This window comes from Abramis brama (genome assembly GCF_963993115.1).
Source record: "Abramis brama genome assembly, chromosome: 1".
NCBI lineage: Eukaryota > Metazoa > Chordata > Actinopteri > Cypriniformes > Leuciscidae > Abramis > Abramis brama.
The window spans coordinates 68819948-68840775 of NC_139963.1; the positions used below are offsets into that span (position 1 = coordinate 68819948).

The window sequence follows — 20828 nt, forward strand, 5'->3', positions numbered from 1 at the left end:
ACACGACTTGGACTTAGAAAATACCATTTTGTCTATTTTTAATGAATTTTTGAAATACACAAATCGTATATTTTTTATGAATTTTTGAAATATGCAAATCTATATAACTTCCTGGTCATGTGACCTGATGATGTCACACCACCTGGGATTTATTCACCAACCCTTGGAGCACACCATACACGACTTGGATTTGGAAAATGCCATTTTGTCTATTTTTAATGAATTTTTTACATGCACAAATCGTATATTTTTAATGAATTTTTGAAATATGCAAATCTATATAACTTCCTGGTCATGTGACCTGATGATGTCACACCACATGTAATGTATTCACCAACCCTTGGAGCACACCATACACGACTTGGATTTGGAAAATGTCATTTAGTGTATTTTTAATGAATTTTTGAAATGCGCAAATCTATATAACTTCCTGGTCATGTGACCTGATGATGTCACACCACATGTAATGTATTCACCAACCCTTGGAGCACACCATACACGACTTGGATTTGGAAAATGCCATTTTGTCTATTTTTAATGAATTTTTGAAATACACAAATCGTATATTTGTAATGAATTTTTGAAATATGCAAATCTATATAACTTCCTGGTCATGTGACCTGATGATGTCACACCACCTGGGATTTATTCACCAACCCTTGGAGCACACCATACACGACTTGGATTTGGAAAATGCCATTTTGTCTATTTTTAATGAATTTTTTAAATACACAAATCGTATATTTTTAATGAATTTTTTAAATATGCAAATCTATATAACTTCCTGGTCATGTGACCTGATGATGTCACACCACTTGGAATGTATTCACCAACCCTTGGAGCACACCATACATGACTTGGATTTGGAAAATGCCATTTTGTCTATTTTTAATGAATTTTTGAAATGCACAAATCTATATAACTTCCTGGTCATGTGACCTGATGATGTCACACCACCTGGGATTTATTCACCAACCCTTGGAGCACACCATACACGACTTGGATTTGGAAAATGCCATTTTGTCTATTTTTAATGAATTTTTTAATACACAAATCGTATATTTTTAATGAATTTTTGAAATATGCAAATCTATATAACTTCCTGGTCATGTGACCTGATGATGTCACACCACTTGGAATGTATTCACCAACCCTTGGAGCACACCATACACGACTTGGATTTGGAAAATGTCATTTAGTGTATTTTTAATGAATTTTTGAAATATGCAAATCTATATAACTTCCTGGTCATGTGACCTGATGATGTCACACCACATGAAATGTATTCACCAACCCTTGGAGCACACCATACACGACTTGGATTTAGAAAATGTCATTTAGTGTATTTTTAAAGAATTTTTGAAATGCGCAAATCTATATAACTTCCTGGTCATGTGACCTGATGATGTCACACCATATGGGATTTATTCACCAACCCTTGGAGCACACCATACACGACTTGGACTTAGAAAATACCATTTTGTCTATTTTTAATGAATTTTTTAAATACACAAATCGTATATTTGTAATGAATTTTTGAAATATGCAAATCTATATAACTTCCTGGTCATGTGACCTGATGATGTCACACCACATGTAATGTATTCACCAACCCTTGGAGCACACCATACACGACTTGGATTTGGAAAATGCCATTTTGTCTATTTTTAATGAATTTTTGAAATACACAAATCGTATATTTGTAATTAATTTTTGAAATATGCAAATCTATATAACTTCCTGGTCATGTGACCTGATGATGTCACACCACATGTAATGTATTCACCAACCCTTGGAGCACACCATACACGACTTGGATTTGGAAAATGCCATTTTGTCTATTTTTAATGAATTTTTGAAATATGCAAATCTATATAACTTCCTGGTCATGTGACCTGATGATGTCACACCACATGTAATGTATTCACCAACCCTTGGAGCACACCATACACGACTTGGATTTGGAAAATGCCATTTTGTCTATTTTTAATGAATTTTTGAAATATGCAAATCTATATAACTTCCTGGTCATGTGACCTGATGATGTCACACCACATGTAATGTATTCACCAACCCTTGGAGCACACCATACATGACTTGGATTTGGAAAATGTCATTTCGTCATTTCGTCTATTTTTAATGAATTTTTGAAATACGCAAATCTATATAACTTCCTGGTCATGTGACCTGATGATGTCACACCACCTGGGATTTATTCACCAACTCTTGGAGCACACCATACACAAACTTTCTATTCATCATAGCATCATGAAATAAAAATGTAAAAAACTGTTTTCAACATTGATAATAATCATAAATGTTTCTTGAGCATCAAATCCTCATATTAGAGTGATTTCTGAAGTATCATGTGACACTGAAGACTGGAGTAATGATGCTGTAAATTCAGCTTTGATCACAGGAATCAACCTTATTCAACACAACAATAGGAAAACTAAGATGCTTGTTCAGTCTGATCATTGCATTTACACAGAGGTGGACAGTAACAAAGTACATTTACTTGAGTACTGTACTTAAGTACGCTTTTTGAGTATCTGTACTTTACTTGAGTATTATCTTTTCTGGAAACTTTTTACTTTAACTTCACTACGTTTGAAAGACAAATATCAAACTTTTTACTCCACTACAATTCTGTCAAGGTCCTTGAGTAGAAAGTAGTAATGTCAGTCAGTGGATGATTTTGGTTTGGAAATGAAAGTCGGGTTGATGTCAAAACCCGACGTCAGATTTACGTCAGAACCCGACGTCGGACAGAAGTTGGATTTTGGTTGGAAATGAAAGTTGGGTTGACGTCAAAGCCAAAAAACTAAGCCAAGGGCACTATTTGGTGGAACAGCCATTTTGGTGTCCGAAACCATTGTAGACGTTATTGAGTGCACTTATTCAATCTCACATTCAATCCCACTACTGGAACTGTGTTCTTCTAATCTAGAAATAAATCTGATATTGATATGAGGGCAGGCATAGATTCAGAGGCATAAGGTACTGTAAGTATTACATTCAACAATGCAACAATAATAAAACAATGCATTGACATTTACTTTTTACTTTTGATACTTAAGTACTTTTAAAAACGAGTACTTCTGTACTTTTACTTAAGAATCGGTCTTTACAACTTTTACTTGTAAGTAAAAGTACAGAAGTACTTGATTTTAAAAGTACTTAAGTATCAAAAGTAAACAGTAAATGTCAATGCATTGTTTTGTTGCATTGTTGTATGTAAGTAGGCTACCGTATGCCTCTGAATCTATGCCTGCATACCTAACCTCATATCAATATCAAATTTATTTCTAGAACACCGTTCCAGTAGTGGGATTGAATGTGAGATTGAATAAGTCACTCAATAACATCCACAATGGTTTCGGACACCCAAATGGCTGTTCCCTCAAATATTGCCCTATTTAAAGTTTTTTGGCTTTTAGTATGAATATGTTAGCCTTACTGTTATCTATAAGCTAGTGTGCTCCAAAAAAGTGACAAAATTCACATTTAGAAGACCAAACCCAACGTTGAAAATGAAAATCAGGTTTATGTCAGAATCCAATGTCAGATTGACGTTGATCTCCAACGTTGGACAGACGTTGTATTGTGGTTGAAAATGAAAATCGGGTTGACGTCAGAAACCAACATCAGTCGGGTTCTGACGTCAACCCGACTTTTATTTTCAAACAATATCCAACGTCAATCTGACGTCGGGTTCTGATGTCAATCAGATGCAGGGTTCTGACGTCTTTCATTTCCAACCAAAATGCAACCCCTGCAACCAAAATCATGCCCTGACTGATGTTACTTTCTACTCAAGGACCTTGACAGAATTGTAGTGGAGTAAAAAGTATGATATTTATCTTTCAAATGTAGTGAAGTTAAAGTAAAAAGTTTCCAGAAAAAAATAATGCTCAAGTAAAGTACAGATACTCAAAAAGTGTACTTACCTACAGTACTCAAGTAAATGTACTTTGTTACTGTCCACCTCTGCATTTACACTAATAATTGCAACTTTACTAGTAATCTACAATTTGATTGGATGTAAATAGAAGTTTATAACACACAGTACTATTCACACAAGTTCTTGCAATCAGTAAAATTTGAAGAAACCAACAACTGAAATTAAAAAGTTGCTTTATTAGGTTTTTCAAAACATGCAAACTTAAAGAAAAAAAAAAATAACTTTGTACATCCTATTTACAGTGAATACAGGCACCTATCGTATAGGCGCTTTGTGAGTTGGTGCTGGGGACATCTGGGACACAAGATCAGGGTTGTCATGTGTGGTGCTGCGTATCCGCCGTGAGTTCCCCGATTCAGATGGAGGATATACAGGCTTCAGGGTCCCGCTCGATTGAATCGTGACACATAGCGGGCTACAACGTCGTCCTTTGCTGGTGCTTCAAACTGAGAGCAGACTGGGTCTGGCACTGGTATCTGCTTGAGCTGACTGACAAAAGGTTCTGGGTCAGGACACACCACATCAAAAACCAGGTGCATCAGCTCATCCACATAGTCTGAAGGCAAGAACAGACATTCTTTGGATTAATAAACAAAACAGCCCGTTTATAAATTGTATGGAAGCTTGTTTCCGCCACAGAATAAAACATTTTAAAAGATAATTGCGAATTTTAACTCACAATTGTGAGTTTACATCTCACAATTCTGACTTTATTTCTCAGAATTGTGAGATTTGTCAGAATTGCGTGTTATAAAGTCAGAATTGCGAGATATAAAGTCACAATTGCGTGTAATAGTCATGATTGCGAGATATAAAGTCATGATTGCGAGATATAAAGTCAGAATTGCGTGATATAAAGTCACAATTCTGACTTTTTTTTCCTCGCAATTGCGACTTTATATCACGCAATTCTGACTTTATATCTCGCAATCATGACTTTATTACACGCAATTGGGAGATATAAAGTCACAATTGCATGATATAAAGTCGCAATTGTGTGTTATAAAGTTAGAACTGAGATATAATCTATTCTGAGGTAAAAACATTTTTTAAATTTTTTTAATTAATTAAAAATTAGAATTGGACTTTATATCTCACAATTCTGACTTTATAACACGCAATTCTGAGAAATCAAGTCAGAATTGCGAGATGTAAACTCACAATTGTGAGATAAAAAGTCGCAATTATCTTTTAAAATGTTTTATTCTGTGGCGGAAACAAGCTTCCATACAATTGTCATCAACATTCACTCTTAATTTATTTTATTTTTTTAGTACAGCTTCACATGTAAATCTGCAAATATGTAAATCTTATGTTCACAGATTAAGGTCAGATAGGTTTGAAAAGTCTGTTAATATGGTGTTTTACAAGTCCAAATAATTGTCATTGTACATCTGCATTTTATATTGTAATTTATCACGTTATTTTTATATATATTTTCTCTGTTTGATCAGTGTGCAATAATAAATAATTCATACGTTAACTTACTGAATGTCGGGTCTTCTTTCAGTGGCTTCGCTGTACATGTCCCTTGTCTTCCTTTTGGCCAGTAAAGTTTGAGTGAAGGTTTCCCATCAGCCTGCCTTTGTGGACGGTCAGCGTTCTCGTTATAGTGCATCGCTGACAGGTAGAGTCTTTGGAAAGAGAAATTCACAAATGTCATCGCTGTGTATTACGGATGTTGGGCCTCGATATTGAACATTTTCACAAACATTGAGACCCCTTATTATTTACCTGCATAGCATTCCCAAGAATGGAAATGGCACACTTTTTGGAACAAATCGAATGACCACTGAGTGAAAAGCCTCCAGCGATGACGTTTGGTGATGGGGGCTTAGCTTTGACACGTCTTTCAGGACTCTCTTGCTCGTAAACAGCTTCTCCAACTTATAATGAACTGGTGTTCCTAATAGTTTGATGAAAAAAAATATTGGACAACAACTTTATGATAGTGGCCTACTTGGTGAAGATAAAACAATGGTTAAAATTATGTCGTTTTTAATTCATTATTGTTGTTTGTAAAAACGGGACTCCACCAGAAGCTATATTTAGCTTATAAGAATGGGGACCACGTACAAAATACATATATATTCTAAATTAGGGCTCCAACAAACGATTATTTTGATAATCGATTAATCTAACGATTATTAGAACGATTAATCGACTAATCGTCGATTATTTCGCCGACTAATCAGTAAGTTTGGAACGATTATTCAACCTTTTTGATTAGTTAAAACACTGAATTATACATATTCTAACTATAATATAAAAAAAGAAAATCACTTCAGCTTTTGAAATGGTTGTTTTAATGAACTTTGAGCCAACTAAACACCTTTTAATTTACAGTATAAAAAAATAACTGACATGATATTCTTCATAACATCTCCTTTTGTAAGTCTTCATGAATATGATATTGCAGGCCCTTACATTAGGTCACATGGGATCAAACGACTACTCGACAACAAAGATATTTGTCGACAATGTCGACTAATCGTTTCAGCCCTATTCTAAATATAATTCCGGCTTATAATAGAACGAAATACGATGAATTTAATTTTCTTTTAGAGTTATGGATATTCTATTGCATTTGAACCAGGTATCTGTTTTATCTAATTCATAAATTACAATATTTTGTAGGCCATTTGGATTTGTGTGACCAGAATAAAATTACCTGCTTTCAACCATTTCTCCTTGTCCGTCGACACACGTGGAGCATGACGACAGACTGGGTACAGGGGGTCATCGTGGTTATGGATGTCCTGTAGGTGGTTTATCACAGACGACCACTTGGCGATCCTCTCTGGCCCAGAGGTCGATGAAGCCGCAATCCAGTAGATCTGGTTCTTTATCATCGGCAACCATTTTTTCACCTTTTCACAGTCCTTTGTTTTAGAAATGGCCTTCAATTTTTTGCCCATCCCTACGAAAACATTGAAAATATAAAATTCAGGGTTCCCACTCTAAACCAAATGTCAAATTCCCTGACTTTTTCCTGACTTTCACTGACTAAAAAGATGAATTTCCATGACCTATAATGAACGGAAAAACAGGCTGCTGTTTTGCGGAGCACCGAGCTGTTTTGTTTTGTAGAAAGCCTTTCTTTAAAGTGAATTCTGTTTTGTATAAATTGTATCTTAATTTTAATACATTTTTCATCAACCAATTGCCTGTATTTAATAAATGAGAAGCAAATATATAGCAGACAATATAATCATGGAGGCGCGCCGCGGTCACTTGCATTGCATGTGATCTGGAGCACATCTCATCATAAATTAACCGAAACTCGGTGTATGCCTCACATACATGAGAAATACATCTGAAGATAGCTTGAAATGTCTTTAAACGAAACAATTCAAAACGAAAAGAAATAGGCTACTCTGATCATGTAATCCATGATGTGGGACCTGATATTCATTTAGCCTATGTGATATTCATGCTTTTTTTCTTACAGTAAAGCACAGTCCATAAACAACCTCCATATAATAAGACAAATCTCTGGAGGCATGCTCCAAGCACACTCTCATCTCATCCCTTTTCCCACATTTGTAGTAATGACACTATAACCAAACCGGAAATTGTAACGCGTGCGCACGCGAAAGTCCGTATTATTTTTTTTTTTGCAAAGGAAAGAAAGATAGAAAGATGTATGAAACATCTCATTAGAAAGATGTGTGAAACAGCACGATAAAAAAAATCGGTATAGAAAAGTTACATTTTGATAAATGGAAACTAAAATTTAAAGCAACAAACTAAATTCCCTGATATTCAATGACTTGGACAAAAATATATATAAAATTCCCTGACTTTCAATGTCTGGAATAGACCTTCTAAAATTCCATGACATTTCTGAAATTCCATGACCCGAGGGAACCCTGAAAATTATTGCCAGGGCAATTAAACCTAGGTCAACATTTGCCATAATGAATGAAATAAGTCAATGTCAAATACCTTTCTCAAAGTGCCGTACATCATAGTACTGAGTTATTTTGGCATCAGTGAGGAATTTCTGGATCTGGGGGTGCCGATCCGATACGATGCAGTCCAACTTAATTCCAGACTCTGTGATGACTGCAAGGCTCCTCTTCAAACCTTCCTTTTCCATGTTCACGCTACCACCAACCTCGTTGCTCTATTACGAAATATGTATATGAGTGGATTACATTTAATACATTAACCTGTTAAGTGTCACACAGTGCCCAAATTCCTTACATATTTAAAACAGTAATATCCTATACTAAACCTAAACTAATCTTGACAAACTATATATCATTTGAAAGCTTACAATCTCTAATTTTCAAAATAAATTACAGAGGAGCCATAATTTGTCAGTTTGCAACAAGAATATTTTCATATTCCTAAGGCGTGTTCAGACCTATATTTTGAAATAGCAATGAACATGAAAAATCATGAAAGAATATAGAAACCTCAGTTTGTTTTCATGCCAAGAGTTCAAAAGATAGCATCCATTCAATTATTTTAGAAAAAAGGGTCTGAAAATGTTTTAAATATAAAGAAAAAAATAATAGATTCACCATTTGTGATGTGGCAGCGAGCTATAGCGCACATACGTGTTCTTTTTATGTGTTTCTTAGAGGTTGAATTCATATCAAAATCTGCCAAACTTCCCATATTACTTCTGAATAGAATGTCTACTTCATAAATTGTATGAAAATTGTGGAAATAATGGTTCAGATCACTCAAACCACATATGGAAATGGAGGCGCCCTTATATGGGCAGTAATGGAGTCTGGTTGTCACCTAGTGAAAAAGTTTGGTACTGCGCCCAAACAAAATCTTACTGAAAGCTAATTTTTTTAGATATCAACCTAAATTTTGAAACACAACTTGTTCAGATTTTTTACTTTGATTTTTTTGCAGTTTTAGAGTCGCCCAGGTTTTAAAAATATATATTTTATATAAAATATGAATAATTATTTTTTTTACGTTGTATATTTCCATAAACTCAAACTTCTATAACTTTTGTTTTGTTTCACTTTCCTAATTTATTTCACTTCTACAAAATTCTGCCAAATGTCTTCTTTAAAACAAGACCAATTGTATGTCTATACTCCAAAGCATTCTTTAATTACAACCATTTAAGTTCGAAATGTGCATTTTAATGTCAAAAAAAGGGGGGTGACAGTTAACAGGTTAAGGCTAATATGGCAAAGGCATCTCAGAAGTGCTGTGATTTAGTCAGTTACCTGGACTAGCTGGATGTCGATGACTGTGTTTTTATTCAAGTCCATCATGGTGTAGCTTCCAAACTGTCCTGAACACATAATTGTAGAAAATCAATGTTATTGATGAAAATAATGCACTAAATGGCCATTAATCCACTATTTTCCTGTATTAAGATTTAAAAACAATTGCCTGGTGAATCAGCCCTCATATCGCCACCAAGAATAGCACTCCCGTCTGTACTCAGCTGTTGCAAGATGGCTGCCTGATCATTCTTCCACTTGTGGATCACAGCGGGCTCTATGAAGTTGCGGCAATGTGTTCGGAACTGTTCGTAGCTGTGCATCTGCAACCTCATGGCCTTGAAGACCTGTCATGAATAAGAATAATCGAATTAAATGGGTCTAGATGTTGATCAACAGATTTTATTAACATTGCATATGTAGAAGAAAATTGTGGTGAGTCTAAATCTTATACCAAGCGGTGTTGCTATTTGGGTTTTACATGAAAAGACAATCCAGAAATGGTGGTGTATCCCTTTAAGCAGACTTCCTTTCAACAGGGCTGACTCAACTTTAGTCCACCAGGCAGACAATCCCACAGACTTTTGAAGTGTTGCTGCTATATAACAGTAAACTGAAATGATTTGGTCATGAGGAGACTATTGGAGAGCTTCAGAAAGACCAATTGAAACCAAATAAGGCGTGTTGCTGCTGGTAATAATCAAATATATAAAGTAGGGCCCTATGAAATCCGTTTTATTTTTTCTCAAATTCCGTTTTATTTATTTTTTCAAATTCCGTTTTTTTTATTATTGTTATTTTTAGCCCTTTCGGATTTTTCTTGTTTTCTTTTCACTTCTAAGCAATATTGACCTTTAAAAATGTACTTACACGAACTCACAATTCAGCTTTTTTATTTAACCCTCAGACGGTCCTCGGTCATTTCTGACCGAAACATTTTGGTGACTTGTATGGCATTAGGTTTGTGCACACACAAAAAAATTGAGGTCATGATTCGAGCATGCTAAGTGGTCGTAAAAAAAATACTCACACTTGTGGTCTTCGGTCAAAAATGACCCCCATAGAAAATGAATGGGAAATTGACAATTTAAAAAAAAAAAAAAAAAAAATATATATATATATATATATATATATATATATATATATATATATATATATATATATATATATATATATATATATATATATATATATATATATATATATATAATTTTACATAAAGTGTTATAATTGAATGAATTTCATTTTTTGTTACAAATTCTGTAAAAAAAAAAAAAAAAAAAAAGTAAATGTGTCCATAAACAGCTGGGGAATTCACATGCCTCTCCATAGAGAACTGTAGATGCCATCTAGTGGTTACACCATGCTTCTACGCTTTCTCTCCATACTCTCACCAGATGGTGCTAATCTGCTTCAAACATTTTTTTTTTGAAGGCCTAGACTCTATATTAAACTAAAATACTGCATAAATAAAAAGTTAAAAAATACATACATTTATATAATTTTTTTTATTAATTTCAATGGCAAAAATAGAGCATAAATATTGCATAAATATTAATAAATTCAATAAAATGATCTCAAAATACAAAATTAAAAAGAATAAATATTATAGAACAAAAATAAATTGCATTGGTTTTACTGGGATGGAGGAAGTTTCATTTTTAGGCCTCCGGTCACTTCTGACCGGGAAGGCCCAGGATGTGACTCCGAAACGAAGACTGAGGGTTAAACTGTTAATATATTCAGCAAAGCACGTTCAAAATTCTTCAAAATTCAGCCAAACCTTCAACAAATCTCTGGCCAAAAATAACAGTTACAAGGAAGATAGGATTGAGGAGTATTAAATTAAAGATTAAATTAGCTTTTAAATCATTTTTCACAAAGAATGTTTTATAAAAAGATAAACCTCGCATATTTAAGCCTTTAAATCATTTTTTTTAAAAGAATGAGTCAAAAAAGATAAACATTTACAATGATACTGACATTAACAAATACAATGCATATTAGCTTATCTCAACATCAAGTGGATGAACCCCCAACCTCAGCCATTGAACGAAGAGCACTCCATTACCAAAATTAATCGTTTTTGAAGCTATAATAACAATATTAGACACACTCCTTGGACATACCTTCTGTATATTGAAGAAAGAAGCACCAGACACGTAGATGGCTGTAGAAAGCTGTAAATTCCCCGCTGGTGTGGAGTTTCCAATAACTGGCTGACTCTTCCACCGTCGTTGGTACTGGCAATGTGGACATCTCTGCCAAACTACCATTAATGTACCTCTCAGTCTTGTCTGGACCTCACAAACTTGCGTACACACTGGGCACTTCTCAAAAAGCTCCAAGAGGCATTCTTCAAAGACCAACAGCTTTCTCATTTTGGGAATGGCCGATGACTGTTCAGGAGAGGGGCTGGTGTCTTCCCTACATTGACAGAGTGAAAACAGTCACATGCAAGTACAATGTATAAATGCAGGTTTAGATATATAGGTCCAAGTCAATTGACCTATGGCTAAGCCACGCCCCCTCCACTCCCTCGGACAAACAGTCAACATTCGGTAACAGGCGCTATGGCAGCTGTCACTGTTGGAGACATTTCACAGGAGGCAATTGATGATTTTTGGAGACAGAAAGATTATATATCATCTCAAAGTCACCAAAAGGGCCTTAACTATGCATTGGAGGGTTATATTAATCATTTTATTGCGGCACCCCGTTTTCACAGAATTGTAAATGCAACGCATATGTTTGTTCATTAAAATGTATAAATTTTTAGCATTTAGTCATTTATTTGTAATAAACACTTTAAGTGGGCCATTTAAAAATGGTTATTTATATGTTAAATTATCTTTTTAAAACATAAGCGCAGAGTGTTATGTAATATTGTGTGTGTGTGTCGAAAGAATTTGTCCGCAGCTGCAAAAAAAAAAAAAAAAAAAAAACCCAGTCAAATACCCCACTGTCAGTATTTTGTAAGGAACAGGCAAATATGTTAAATATAGCAGGAGACATTTTAATTGTTTACTAATAAAACAGTTATTTTTATATTTATATTTTCTAATAGCCTTGTTTAGCTACTTCTTATTAAATCCAGACAATTTGTTGATGAAACATCGATTAAAATTAAGATACAATTAATACAAAACGAAATTAAATTTAAAGACAGGCTTTGTGCTTTCAGTTTGAGGTCTCTGTGAAAGTTTTAAAACATTCTTTTAGTGCCGCTTTAGAGCGCTCACGTCCGTAGCGGAGAACTGTCTGTTATTTTTTTTTTTTTGTGAAATAAATTTCTAAAAAAAATGCAACTTAGTCCAGTGCGACTTAGGCTATATATGTTTTTTTCTTCCTCGTGGCGCATTTTTTGACTGATATGCGACTCCGGAGCGACTTATAAAATAGGCTACGGTAAGTTATTTATTCTTTTTGTGCAAATGTCCCATAAAGTCCCATCCTTTAAGGATTCATTTATGTCCCATTGACCGGTCCATTGCATTACGAATAAAAGCAGAATCAATTAAGTCAAAAATGTAATGTGCAGTCAGGTGGTTGGAGTGTGGGCGCATTTTTTGACGAGTTTTATAGTCTTGATATTGTTTCTTATTCAAAAGTGGTGACGCCCAAAAAAAAAAAAAAAAAAAAATCAGCACCCCCAACCTAAAACCTCTTCCAGCGGCCCTGAGCACGTGTGTCAGAGAGAGAGAGAGCCGCGGGCGCGATCGCGATCGAACAGTGGAAACATAAAAACATAACGTTATTTGAGTAATTACTCCATTTTGTTCATACAGGACATCATTAAAACTGCAAAGTGTTTAGCCTACTTATATTTGTGTAAAACACAACATTGTGCTTTTGTCAAACTGTACTCTTGTCAAACTGCAACGCAGCTAGAAGCTAGGCTAATGTTACGTTAGAGATGTTAAAGATAACGTTCAAATACGTTGTTGACTTACCTTAGAACAGATGTAGACATCCTTGTTTAATTTATCCACGTTTAGTTGGTGTTGTGGTCTAAGTTACCGCATAAATTAATCCAGAGCAGACACTTATCTCGGTTGAGATGTGGCTTGGGAAAGGGTAAAAAATACACACCGTTGCCCAGCCTCTCAGGATACCTAGTGTCGGAGTTGAATGTACCCCATGCACACCGTCAAAATGACAAGAAAAAACAGATAAAAACGAATGAAAACTGACTAACTGCAATGCATTTCAATGGACGTGGAAGCAGAGAATGTCCGAGTGTATTGGGTTAGCTATGCGCACTGTGATTGGCTCATCGCGTTTGGGGGCGTGGCTTAGCCATAGGTCAACTGAAAAGGGAATACAAAACATTACAAATTTTAGCAGTTCTTGGCATACAGACAACTGTCCCTTGTTGATAATCAGATACATCAGTACTCACATAAGGATTAACATGATATATATTTAAAAACAGCAAGTGAAATAGGACAAAAACATGTTGAATAGTAATTGGGCAAGTTTTCTTAAATCAGAGTAACTTACAATGTGTCCATTGACTCAGTTAACACTTTAACTGAATCTTCGGGGTTATACGTGGAGTCATCTGTTTCTGGTGCCACAAAGGGGTGTGTACTGGCCTCATCTTCATCCTCCTCCATGAGACGAGGCCTCTTTATCTGTGGCTTTGTTAGTGTTGAGGACCAGGGATGGACAGGATGTAATGTAGATGGTGATGTGCAGATGCCTACATCAGTAGTGGTCTTGACTGTAGAAACAGATAGACAAGCAAAAAAACAAAACAATTACATGTTCTTCCATGAATAATATGACATTCTTTGTCATTTTCTAGTTTCACAAACAAAAATTTAAAGTCTACATACCTTCACTTCGGAAGTGTGGTTGCAAAGTTTTAAAGGACAGTTGCGTTCCAGTTGATGCCAGCGCCACGGGTTCTGTCTGGCAGCCAACATCTCTAACGCTTGATGCAACGACAGTACTGGTACCAGACACTGCATGAGATGTGCTAGCCTAATAATGGCATAATGAAAAGAAAAAAACACAATTAAAATTCAAAGCAAAAAAAAACTTGAGTGATATGCAAAAAAATGTGTTTCACTACTTCAAGCGGTACAAAGACAGACAAAATACTGCAATAGCTCAATAAATGTGACAGTACTTATTGTTAGTGAAATTGTAATCACAACCAATTCAAAAAGAAAAAATACACCATTGCCAGATACATTCTTACAGAAGTCCCACTAACTGAAAGCTATTTCAGACTGCATGTTTTGCATGAGTTTGGCTAATAATGTTTTGTGGTATATTGTTTTCATAATCGCATTTAGCAAACAGTTTTAGCCCCTGTACCGTCACTACTGTAGTGTAAAACAAAGTGGAAAGATGTGGCTAGCATTCGCAGAGTCCATTCCCAGTGTTTACCCCGAAGCTAACGTTACATTAGCCGCATTAGCAGTTAGCTGCTGTTTGTTACACACAGTAGAGCAATAAAAACACAGTCTTACCGTTTCAATTTCAGGCAAGTCCCTGATTGTTGGAATGGCACCTTTTTCCAAACGGAGCTTCGAGGCCAACTTCGCCTGATATTGCCCCAAATTTGTGAACGATTCCGGTGTAAAATGTTTAGCGCAGACACCTACCGATAAGCCAGTTGAAAGTGTTGTAGGGACAGCGTCATTAAAAATGAATTTCATCCACTGGTCCCTGATAGTTTGGTCCGTTTTTGGGAGAGAAAACACATTTACATGTTGTTTCTGGCAGTCAACCACAGAGCAACTCACGTGTGCACTTCGTTTCTGCATCTTTCTCGACCCGTCATGACGTCAAGTCGGCGCAGAAATAGAGAGCCTAAGTCCCTCCTCTTCCGGTCGACCACCATAGGACCAGAGATTTATTTATTTTTTTATTTTTTTATTGCATAACACATTTGATACAATTTTCAAAAAAATAAATTAATCTTGTAATACAAAATTCATTTAGATAGTTCACGTTTTCAAAAGGAATAAAAAATTAAATAAATAAAAATAAATAAAGTAACAAATACACATCAGCCAATAGAGAATTGAGACAAATATCATACAAGTAACAAATAATCCGTATAAAAATTATAAATAACATAAAAGTATACAGCCAGAGTATCAGACAGTAAATATCAGTTAAATTAATTATAAAGTTAACTTAGATAGGCTAAGTATTGCATACATTTTGATGCTGATTTACCATCTAATCCAGAGATACATTCTATATTTTTTTTTAAGTCAAGTTTAAAAACATTGAAAAGAGGTATGTTCTTCATAAATTTCGATTTATGAATAAAGAATTTTCCAAGCAAAATTAATAAGTTGACTATATATTGTACAGAGGAGTTTGAGTCAGAAAAGTAAAAGAAGACGTCAAAATTAGATAAGTGAATGTTTGAGCCAAGTTGTCCATTAATGAAACACTGTATATAATTCCACAGAGAAGAGCTATGTGAACAATGGGACCAGAGAATGTCTAATAAGGCGAGAAGTTTCACTCTCAGTACACTTCCGGCTTCTGAACTGGTTGCAGTTCCTCTCTGATTCCACATGAGGGCGCTCACAGGACGAGTGCAGAATGAATGGAGGTCTATGGCGCTATACCAATAAAAATCCACTTTTCTCAGGATATAATTTTTTGTCTAGTAATTTGAATGTTGTATTCGAAAGGAGATGCAAAGAAATTACACATTGCTGGGTGTTAGATTTTTTAGAGTCACTTATTTGCTTTAAAAAGTCTTTTAAAGTGTCAATGACATCATACACATGTACGACCAGAGATACTGCTTTACGGCAATCCTTCAGTCACTATGGTGCTTTCGCGCTCTGCACTTTCTTTTCTCTCGAGGCATCGACAACACAGCTGACACAGGTAAACACACGTGCTAGAAGAGTTTTTGTTTTGTTTGTTTCTGGTCCCACTTCGGATGCCACGATGCCATCAAGCGGTATCTCTGGTCGTAATCAGTCCTTCACTGACCAATCAGCGTTCATTAGCAGAATGCTAGCGTGTTATGGGCAACAACAACTCAGTCTGTAAGAAATCAAAAGGACATAAGTACTCGTTCATTCAACTTTCGACCTAAAACCCATGTTGAACTTGCAAAATCTACAATCAGATCTGAGATTTCTCAACGGCAATCGTGTGAAAGAGACAAATTTAGCCGTCTAGCCCCATAGACTCCCATTCATTTTGCACTCATGGGCGATCGCCCCCAGTGGAGCTCTGGTGGAACTACAACCAAAATTCGGTACAATAGAGCTTAATAGGGAGTGGGCAGGCTCTCCGTAGACGGGCTCTGGTGGGACCTTATTGCGGAAAAATACTGTATGGTAGTCAATGGCGAGAGACAACAAATATTTTGATCTCGTTTGAATTGTGCCCTGATTTACACATATGATGTTTGTCAATTTAAAAGATACATTTTAAAGTCAAGAAAGTCGCAGTTTGATGTAAAACTGTTGAGGTATAAGACTGTGAAAATACGTAATTACAAAGACTACAAACCCAAAAGGCGCACATTTTTTCTGTAGTCTTACATTATAATCGTAACGTAAAGCCGACATGCCTGAGTGTTTTGAGCCAGAATACACACATACGAGCAACGGATCTTGTGACGTATATAGTGCGAGACGAGAGATGTAGTTCATTGAGCGATTTTCACATAAAACTAAACGTTACTCTTCTGTTTTCTGACAAACTGCGACTTTCTTGACTTTCATAATTACCTTTTAAATTGACAAACATCATATGTGTAATTCAGGGCACAGTTCAGACGGAATAAAAAGATAAGTTGTCTCTCGCCATTGACTTCCATAGCCTACATATTTTTTCCGAAATAAGGTCCCATGAGCCGGAAGCGGAGGGGCGGGACTTAGGCTCTCTATTAAAATCTCGTATTTGAGTCCGCGTGCACGTGGGCTGGTTGACGAACCCAGGGGTAAACAAGCGCTTCACTTTTAAATATCGGCTTCCCGGCCAGTGTATAATCATAACATACATTGATTCTCGTGGAAAAGTGAAAATTACAGGTCATGACTCCTTTAAAGAATTGTTTTTTCTTTTTTTAGTCTATCCAGAAAACAACAGAAGAACATATTTAAAAAGAAAAATGCCATACTCCTTAAAAATACCTGTAACACTTTATTATTATCTATATTAAATCACACACCCTTTTTTCACATTTATTTGCCTGAATCCACCTATACATACACAGCTCACCGTCTGATTGAATGATTTCACAAAAGAAAACTGCAAAAACTGTGGTGACTTTATTTCAGTGCATTGTTTAAAAAGTCCAAAGTCTCCAGAACGTTCTGTGAACATATTATATTAGTTATACAGTGGGAATAAAAGTGCTGAAGAGAAAAGCATACCAGCATAACAAAATAATTAATTTTTAAAGGGGAAAACAAGTCTCAACAATTATACAATTATAACATCTAAAATGGACCATAGTTTTTATATTCTTTTAGTAGTTTTATAGCTAAAAAAAAATACTAAATGCAACAATAAAGCGGTACAGTGAGAGGAAAGTTAATATATATTCAGGCTATTGTTTCTGTCTTCATGATTTTATTGCATTACATGACGCAACATGACACTTCTGAACCCAGAAGAGATAAACTGGTTCTTGGACCAATTGTGAATCCAGTTCCCAGGACTTTGACCTCCACCCCATCAGCACCAACAGATGCACCCGTGTTAACTCCAAGTCCCAGTTTCGCACCAAGTGGACCGGCTTTAACTGATGCACTGCCGAGTTCAGCTCGAGCCATTGCTTCGGCTTTAACCACATTGGCGTCAGCCCTAGCTGTGGCGTTGGGCCCTTTGGCTTGTGCCTCAAACACACTGAATGCAGCACTAGCTCGTCCAACTCCTGCTTCTGCAAAAGCTCCAGCCTTGGGGACTCTCTTTCCTGGTTTGTTTTCAAAAGCATACGCATATGTTCCAGTTCCAGCATAGATGCCCTCTGCACTGGCACCTCCTGGTCTGTCAAAATTGTCAATCATGTATACGATGTCACCTGAACTAATACCTGAAAATAAAACAAATTAGCATAAATGCAGTGCATGTAGACATATAGGCTTTTTTTTTTTTTTTACATAAATTTACCTCACCATAGCTGCCAGAACATCATCAAGATAAAAACATATTTTTACTGCTCCTTGCAAGCTGTTAGGTCTGTATTTGGTGCGATTCAGTCTTGATCTAGGGTTTGTTTTGCCTTCTCAAAACTCTAAACAGAGTGGCTCTAATTGTTCAAAAGGCTTTTAAAAAATAAAAGCCAACGTGATATTCTGCATCTTCATAATCTGTTGAATCTGCTCGTGCTTATTGTTTCATTAAGTTGTGAAAAGTGGAGCTATTTGGGTGTGGAGATATTCTCTGTCCAACTGGTGGGAGTGTGTGGTGGTCACGATACAGAGAGACAGTAAATATGAAACTGATGTTTTATATGAGTATGCAAATGGAGAACCGGATCAGGATGATGAACTTAGCTGGATAATAATATAGATGTCTGTTTGCAGATGGCGGAGCTGAATACGGCAGACTGATGACTGGAGAATCGAGGGTAGAGTTCAGTGATCTTCAGGTGAGTAGAGGAGTCTGTACGTCAGGTAAGGACGAGACTAGACAATGAAGTGAAGGGGAAGTGTCTCTTTATAGTGTGTGTAGAGACTCCATAGTGGATGTAGTGAATCACATTATGAAATAAATGTTTTTAGCCAATGCACCCTAGAAATTATTATGACAATGCGTAAAACCACAGAATATAGTTCTGATGGGCAGCAAAAGATTGTTGAGCTTCATAAAATAAAAAGTGGCTGTAAAAATATTTAGAGTGAGTGCAATCTCTGATAATATTATAGTAAATTGTAAAAGAAAAAACTAAATTACAACAATAGACAAAGATATAGCCCAATTGTTGAGTTGTAAACACATGAAATAATAATTTATAACATTTAAAATGTATAGTAGCCTGCCTGACCTGCATATACTCATAGTCAGTAGCTATGTTTACATCCAAAGGTGCGAATTTAACTTATGCGCAAAATTGGAATATAGCATAGAGTCGAAGAGAACAAAATCTTCACTTCCTGATAAACTGGCTCTAAATATCACTACGAAAAGAAATGTTGTACATAAATGACTTGTGTATCAGAGCCCGCAGACGAAATGCCATAAAGTCATCTTGCTTTGGGATGCGGATGCCTGCTGTTTGGGAAAACAGTCGAATAACGCACGTTTATGCGTTTAATTAAATAAAATGTAGTAATCTCACCATTTAATATAACAAAATATAGTAATCTCACCATAAATGTATTTAATTTAATTCTACTATTTTTCACAGTCATCTTTTTTACTTTACAGTAAGACCGGGGTAAAGCAAGGCAAACTACAATTTACCTCAACAAGGAGACATTATGACCAACACCTGTCTCATTCATGGAGGTGGAAAAAGTTTTTTTGTGACATGCAAGATTTTTTGTATTAAAATTTAAATACAAAAGAAAACTTTTTTTTTAAATAAAAGTTGCTGATAACTTCTGGATTTGAAATAAAAATAGTGAGTATGTGTTTGTGGTACAGCCGTGGATCAGTTGCGCACTGCAAACACAGCATATGTGAAAGCACTAGCGCGTGCTGCTCCTGCACCGCACACACACACACTGCACACGGAGTATATATGCCATATTCTAAAATGCTCATAAAAATAGGTGGATGGAAACATACTGATTCATAGACTGTTTGAAAGCTGTGGTGTCTGACACAATCCTATATTTTCAGCAAAGAAGAATTATGAGTATTTCTATGCTGGTGTCATTATTGCCCTGTGCATGGGGGACCGGGACAACAATTTCAGTAATTAAGCACAACAATATTTACAGATAATTGTGACAAAAAATGCCACACAATATTAATGCCAGAGCAAAATCAGTCAGTTTAGGCTGCAAAAATGTGAACAAAAATTTTAAATCCTGGTGGGGACTGTCTGTTAATTTAATACTATACAGAGATCGCACTGTCCGAGCGTGCTTGGGAATATTTTAGAAGTAAATAAATACACAAAATAGGCTACATAAACAAATAACACAAAAAAGTATTAACTATTAAAATGAACTTACCAGACATTCTGATGTCGCAGGTCTAGAAGGCTCGATGGGTCTTTGGTGGCGTCGCTGGAGCTGTGCTTCAGTCCTTCAGAAGTGCAGCTTCTGTCAAACTGCTCCAAGGTTGCCAGGTCCCAGACACATTTATAGCCCAAAAACTGACTCAAAACACGCCAAAAGGAATGTGTTTCCTTGTTTTGGGAATCCACCCCCCCCCCCCCCCCCCCCCCTCATTCATCTGATCAGAACAGTGTTGAATGAATGTGACACCAAACAAATTCTTACACCTTTATTGATTTAAATGTTTTAATCACTATTCAGTGTCATTTTTCATTGACAATTATTTCAATCAATATAAATGGCACAGCTTAAGTCAGGGCTATTTAATTCACTTCATTCACGCAAGTGAAGCGTTGTTCTGATCTCTTTCCTGGAAGTCTATATTAAAAGAAAAAAGAAAAGACAGAAACTGCTAATAATGATAGTATTATTGTATATCGCAAATAATTAGGAAACAGATATCAATAATATTATTCTGTCTCATTG

The 20828-nt window shown here is 35.8% G+C and overlaps 3 protein-coding genes across 3 annotated transcripts; all 3 read right to left on the bottom strand.

Moving 5' to 3' along the window:
- Positions 1–4178: 4178 nt before the first annotated feature.
- On the bottom strand, positions 4179–9233 carry LOC311066742 (uncharacterized protein). The gene is made up of 6 exons (XM_084088074.1): positions 9169–9233; positions 7913–8093; positions 6636–6884; positions 5699–5870; positions 5453–5598; positions 4179–4520 (listed from the first exon to the last, which is right to left on the bottom strand). Exons 1-6 carry the CDS (start codon positions 9214–9216, stop codon positions 4342–4344), a joined length of 975 nt encoding a protein of 324 aa, XP_083944200.1. The 5' UTR covers positions 9217–9233; the 3' UTR covers positions 4179–4341.
- Positions 9234–9323: 90 nt separating this feature from the next.
- Positions 9324–14948, bottom strand: LOC311082263 (uncharacterized protein; the record flags this gene model as incomplete). The annotated part of the gene is made up of 5 exons (XM_084112993.1): positions 9324–9515; positions 11298–11595; positions 13672–13894; positions 14010–14157; positions 14928–14948. The coding sequence occupies 5 exons, from the start codon at positions 14946–14948 to the stop codon at positions 9324–9326; spliced, it is 882 nt and encodes a 293-aa protein (XP_083969119.1).
- Positions 14949–17437: 2489 nt separating this feature from the next.
- Positions 17438–20389, bottom strand: LOC311098251 (uncharacterized protein). Its single transcript, XM_084138341.1, has 2 exons — positions 20298–20389; positions 17438–18205 (listed from the first exon to the last, which is right to left on the bottom strand). The coding sequence occupies exons 1-2, from the start codon at positions 20302–20304 to the stop codon at positions 17751–17753; spliced, it is 462 nt and encodes a 153-aa protein (XP_083994467.1). The 5' UTR covers positions 20305–20389; the 3' UTR covers positions 17438–17750.
- Positions 20390–20828: the final 439 nt, after the last annotated feature.

Excerpts from the sequence above, each read along its gene's own strand:
- LOC311066742 (XM_084088074.1), bottom strand. The coding sequence starts at position 9,216 with ATGATGGACTTGAATAAAAACACAGTCATCGACATCCAGCTAGTCCAG. Across the intron at positions 6,885-7,912 it reads TGTACGGCACTTTGAGAAAG|GGATGGGCAAAAAATTGAAG; the intron begins GTATTTGACATT and ends ATGTTTTCGTAG. Across the intron at positions 5,599-5,698 it reads TTCTTGGGAATGCTATGCAG|ACTCTACCTGTCAGCGATGC; the intron begins GTAAATAATAAG and ends CTCTTTCCAAAG.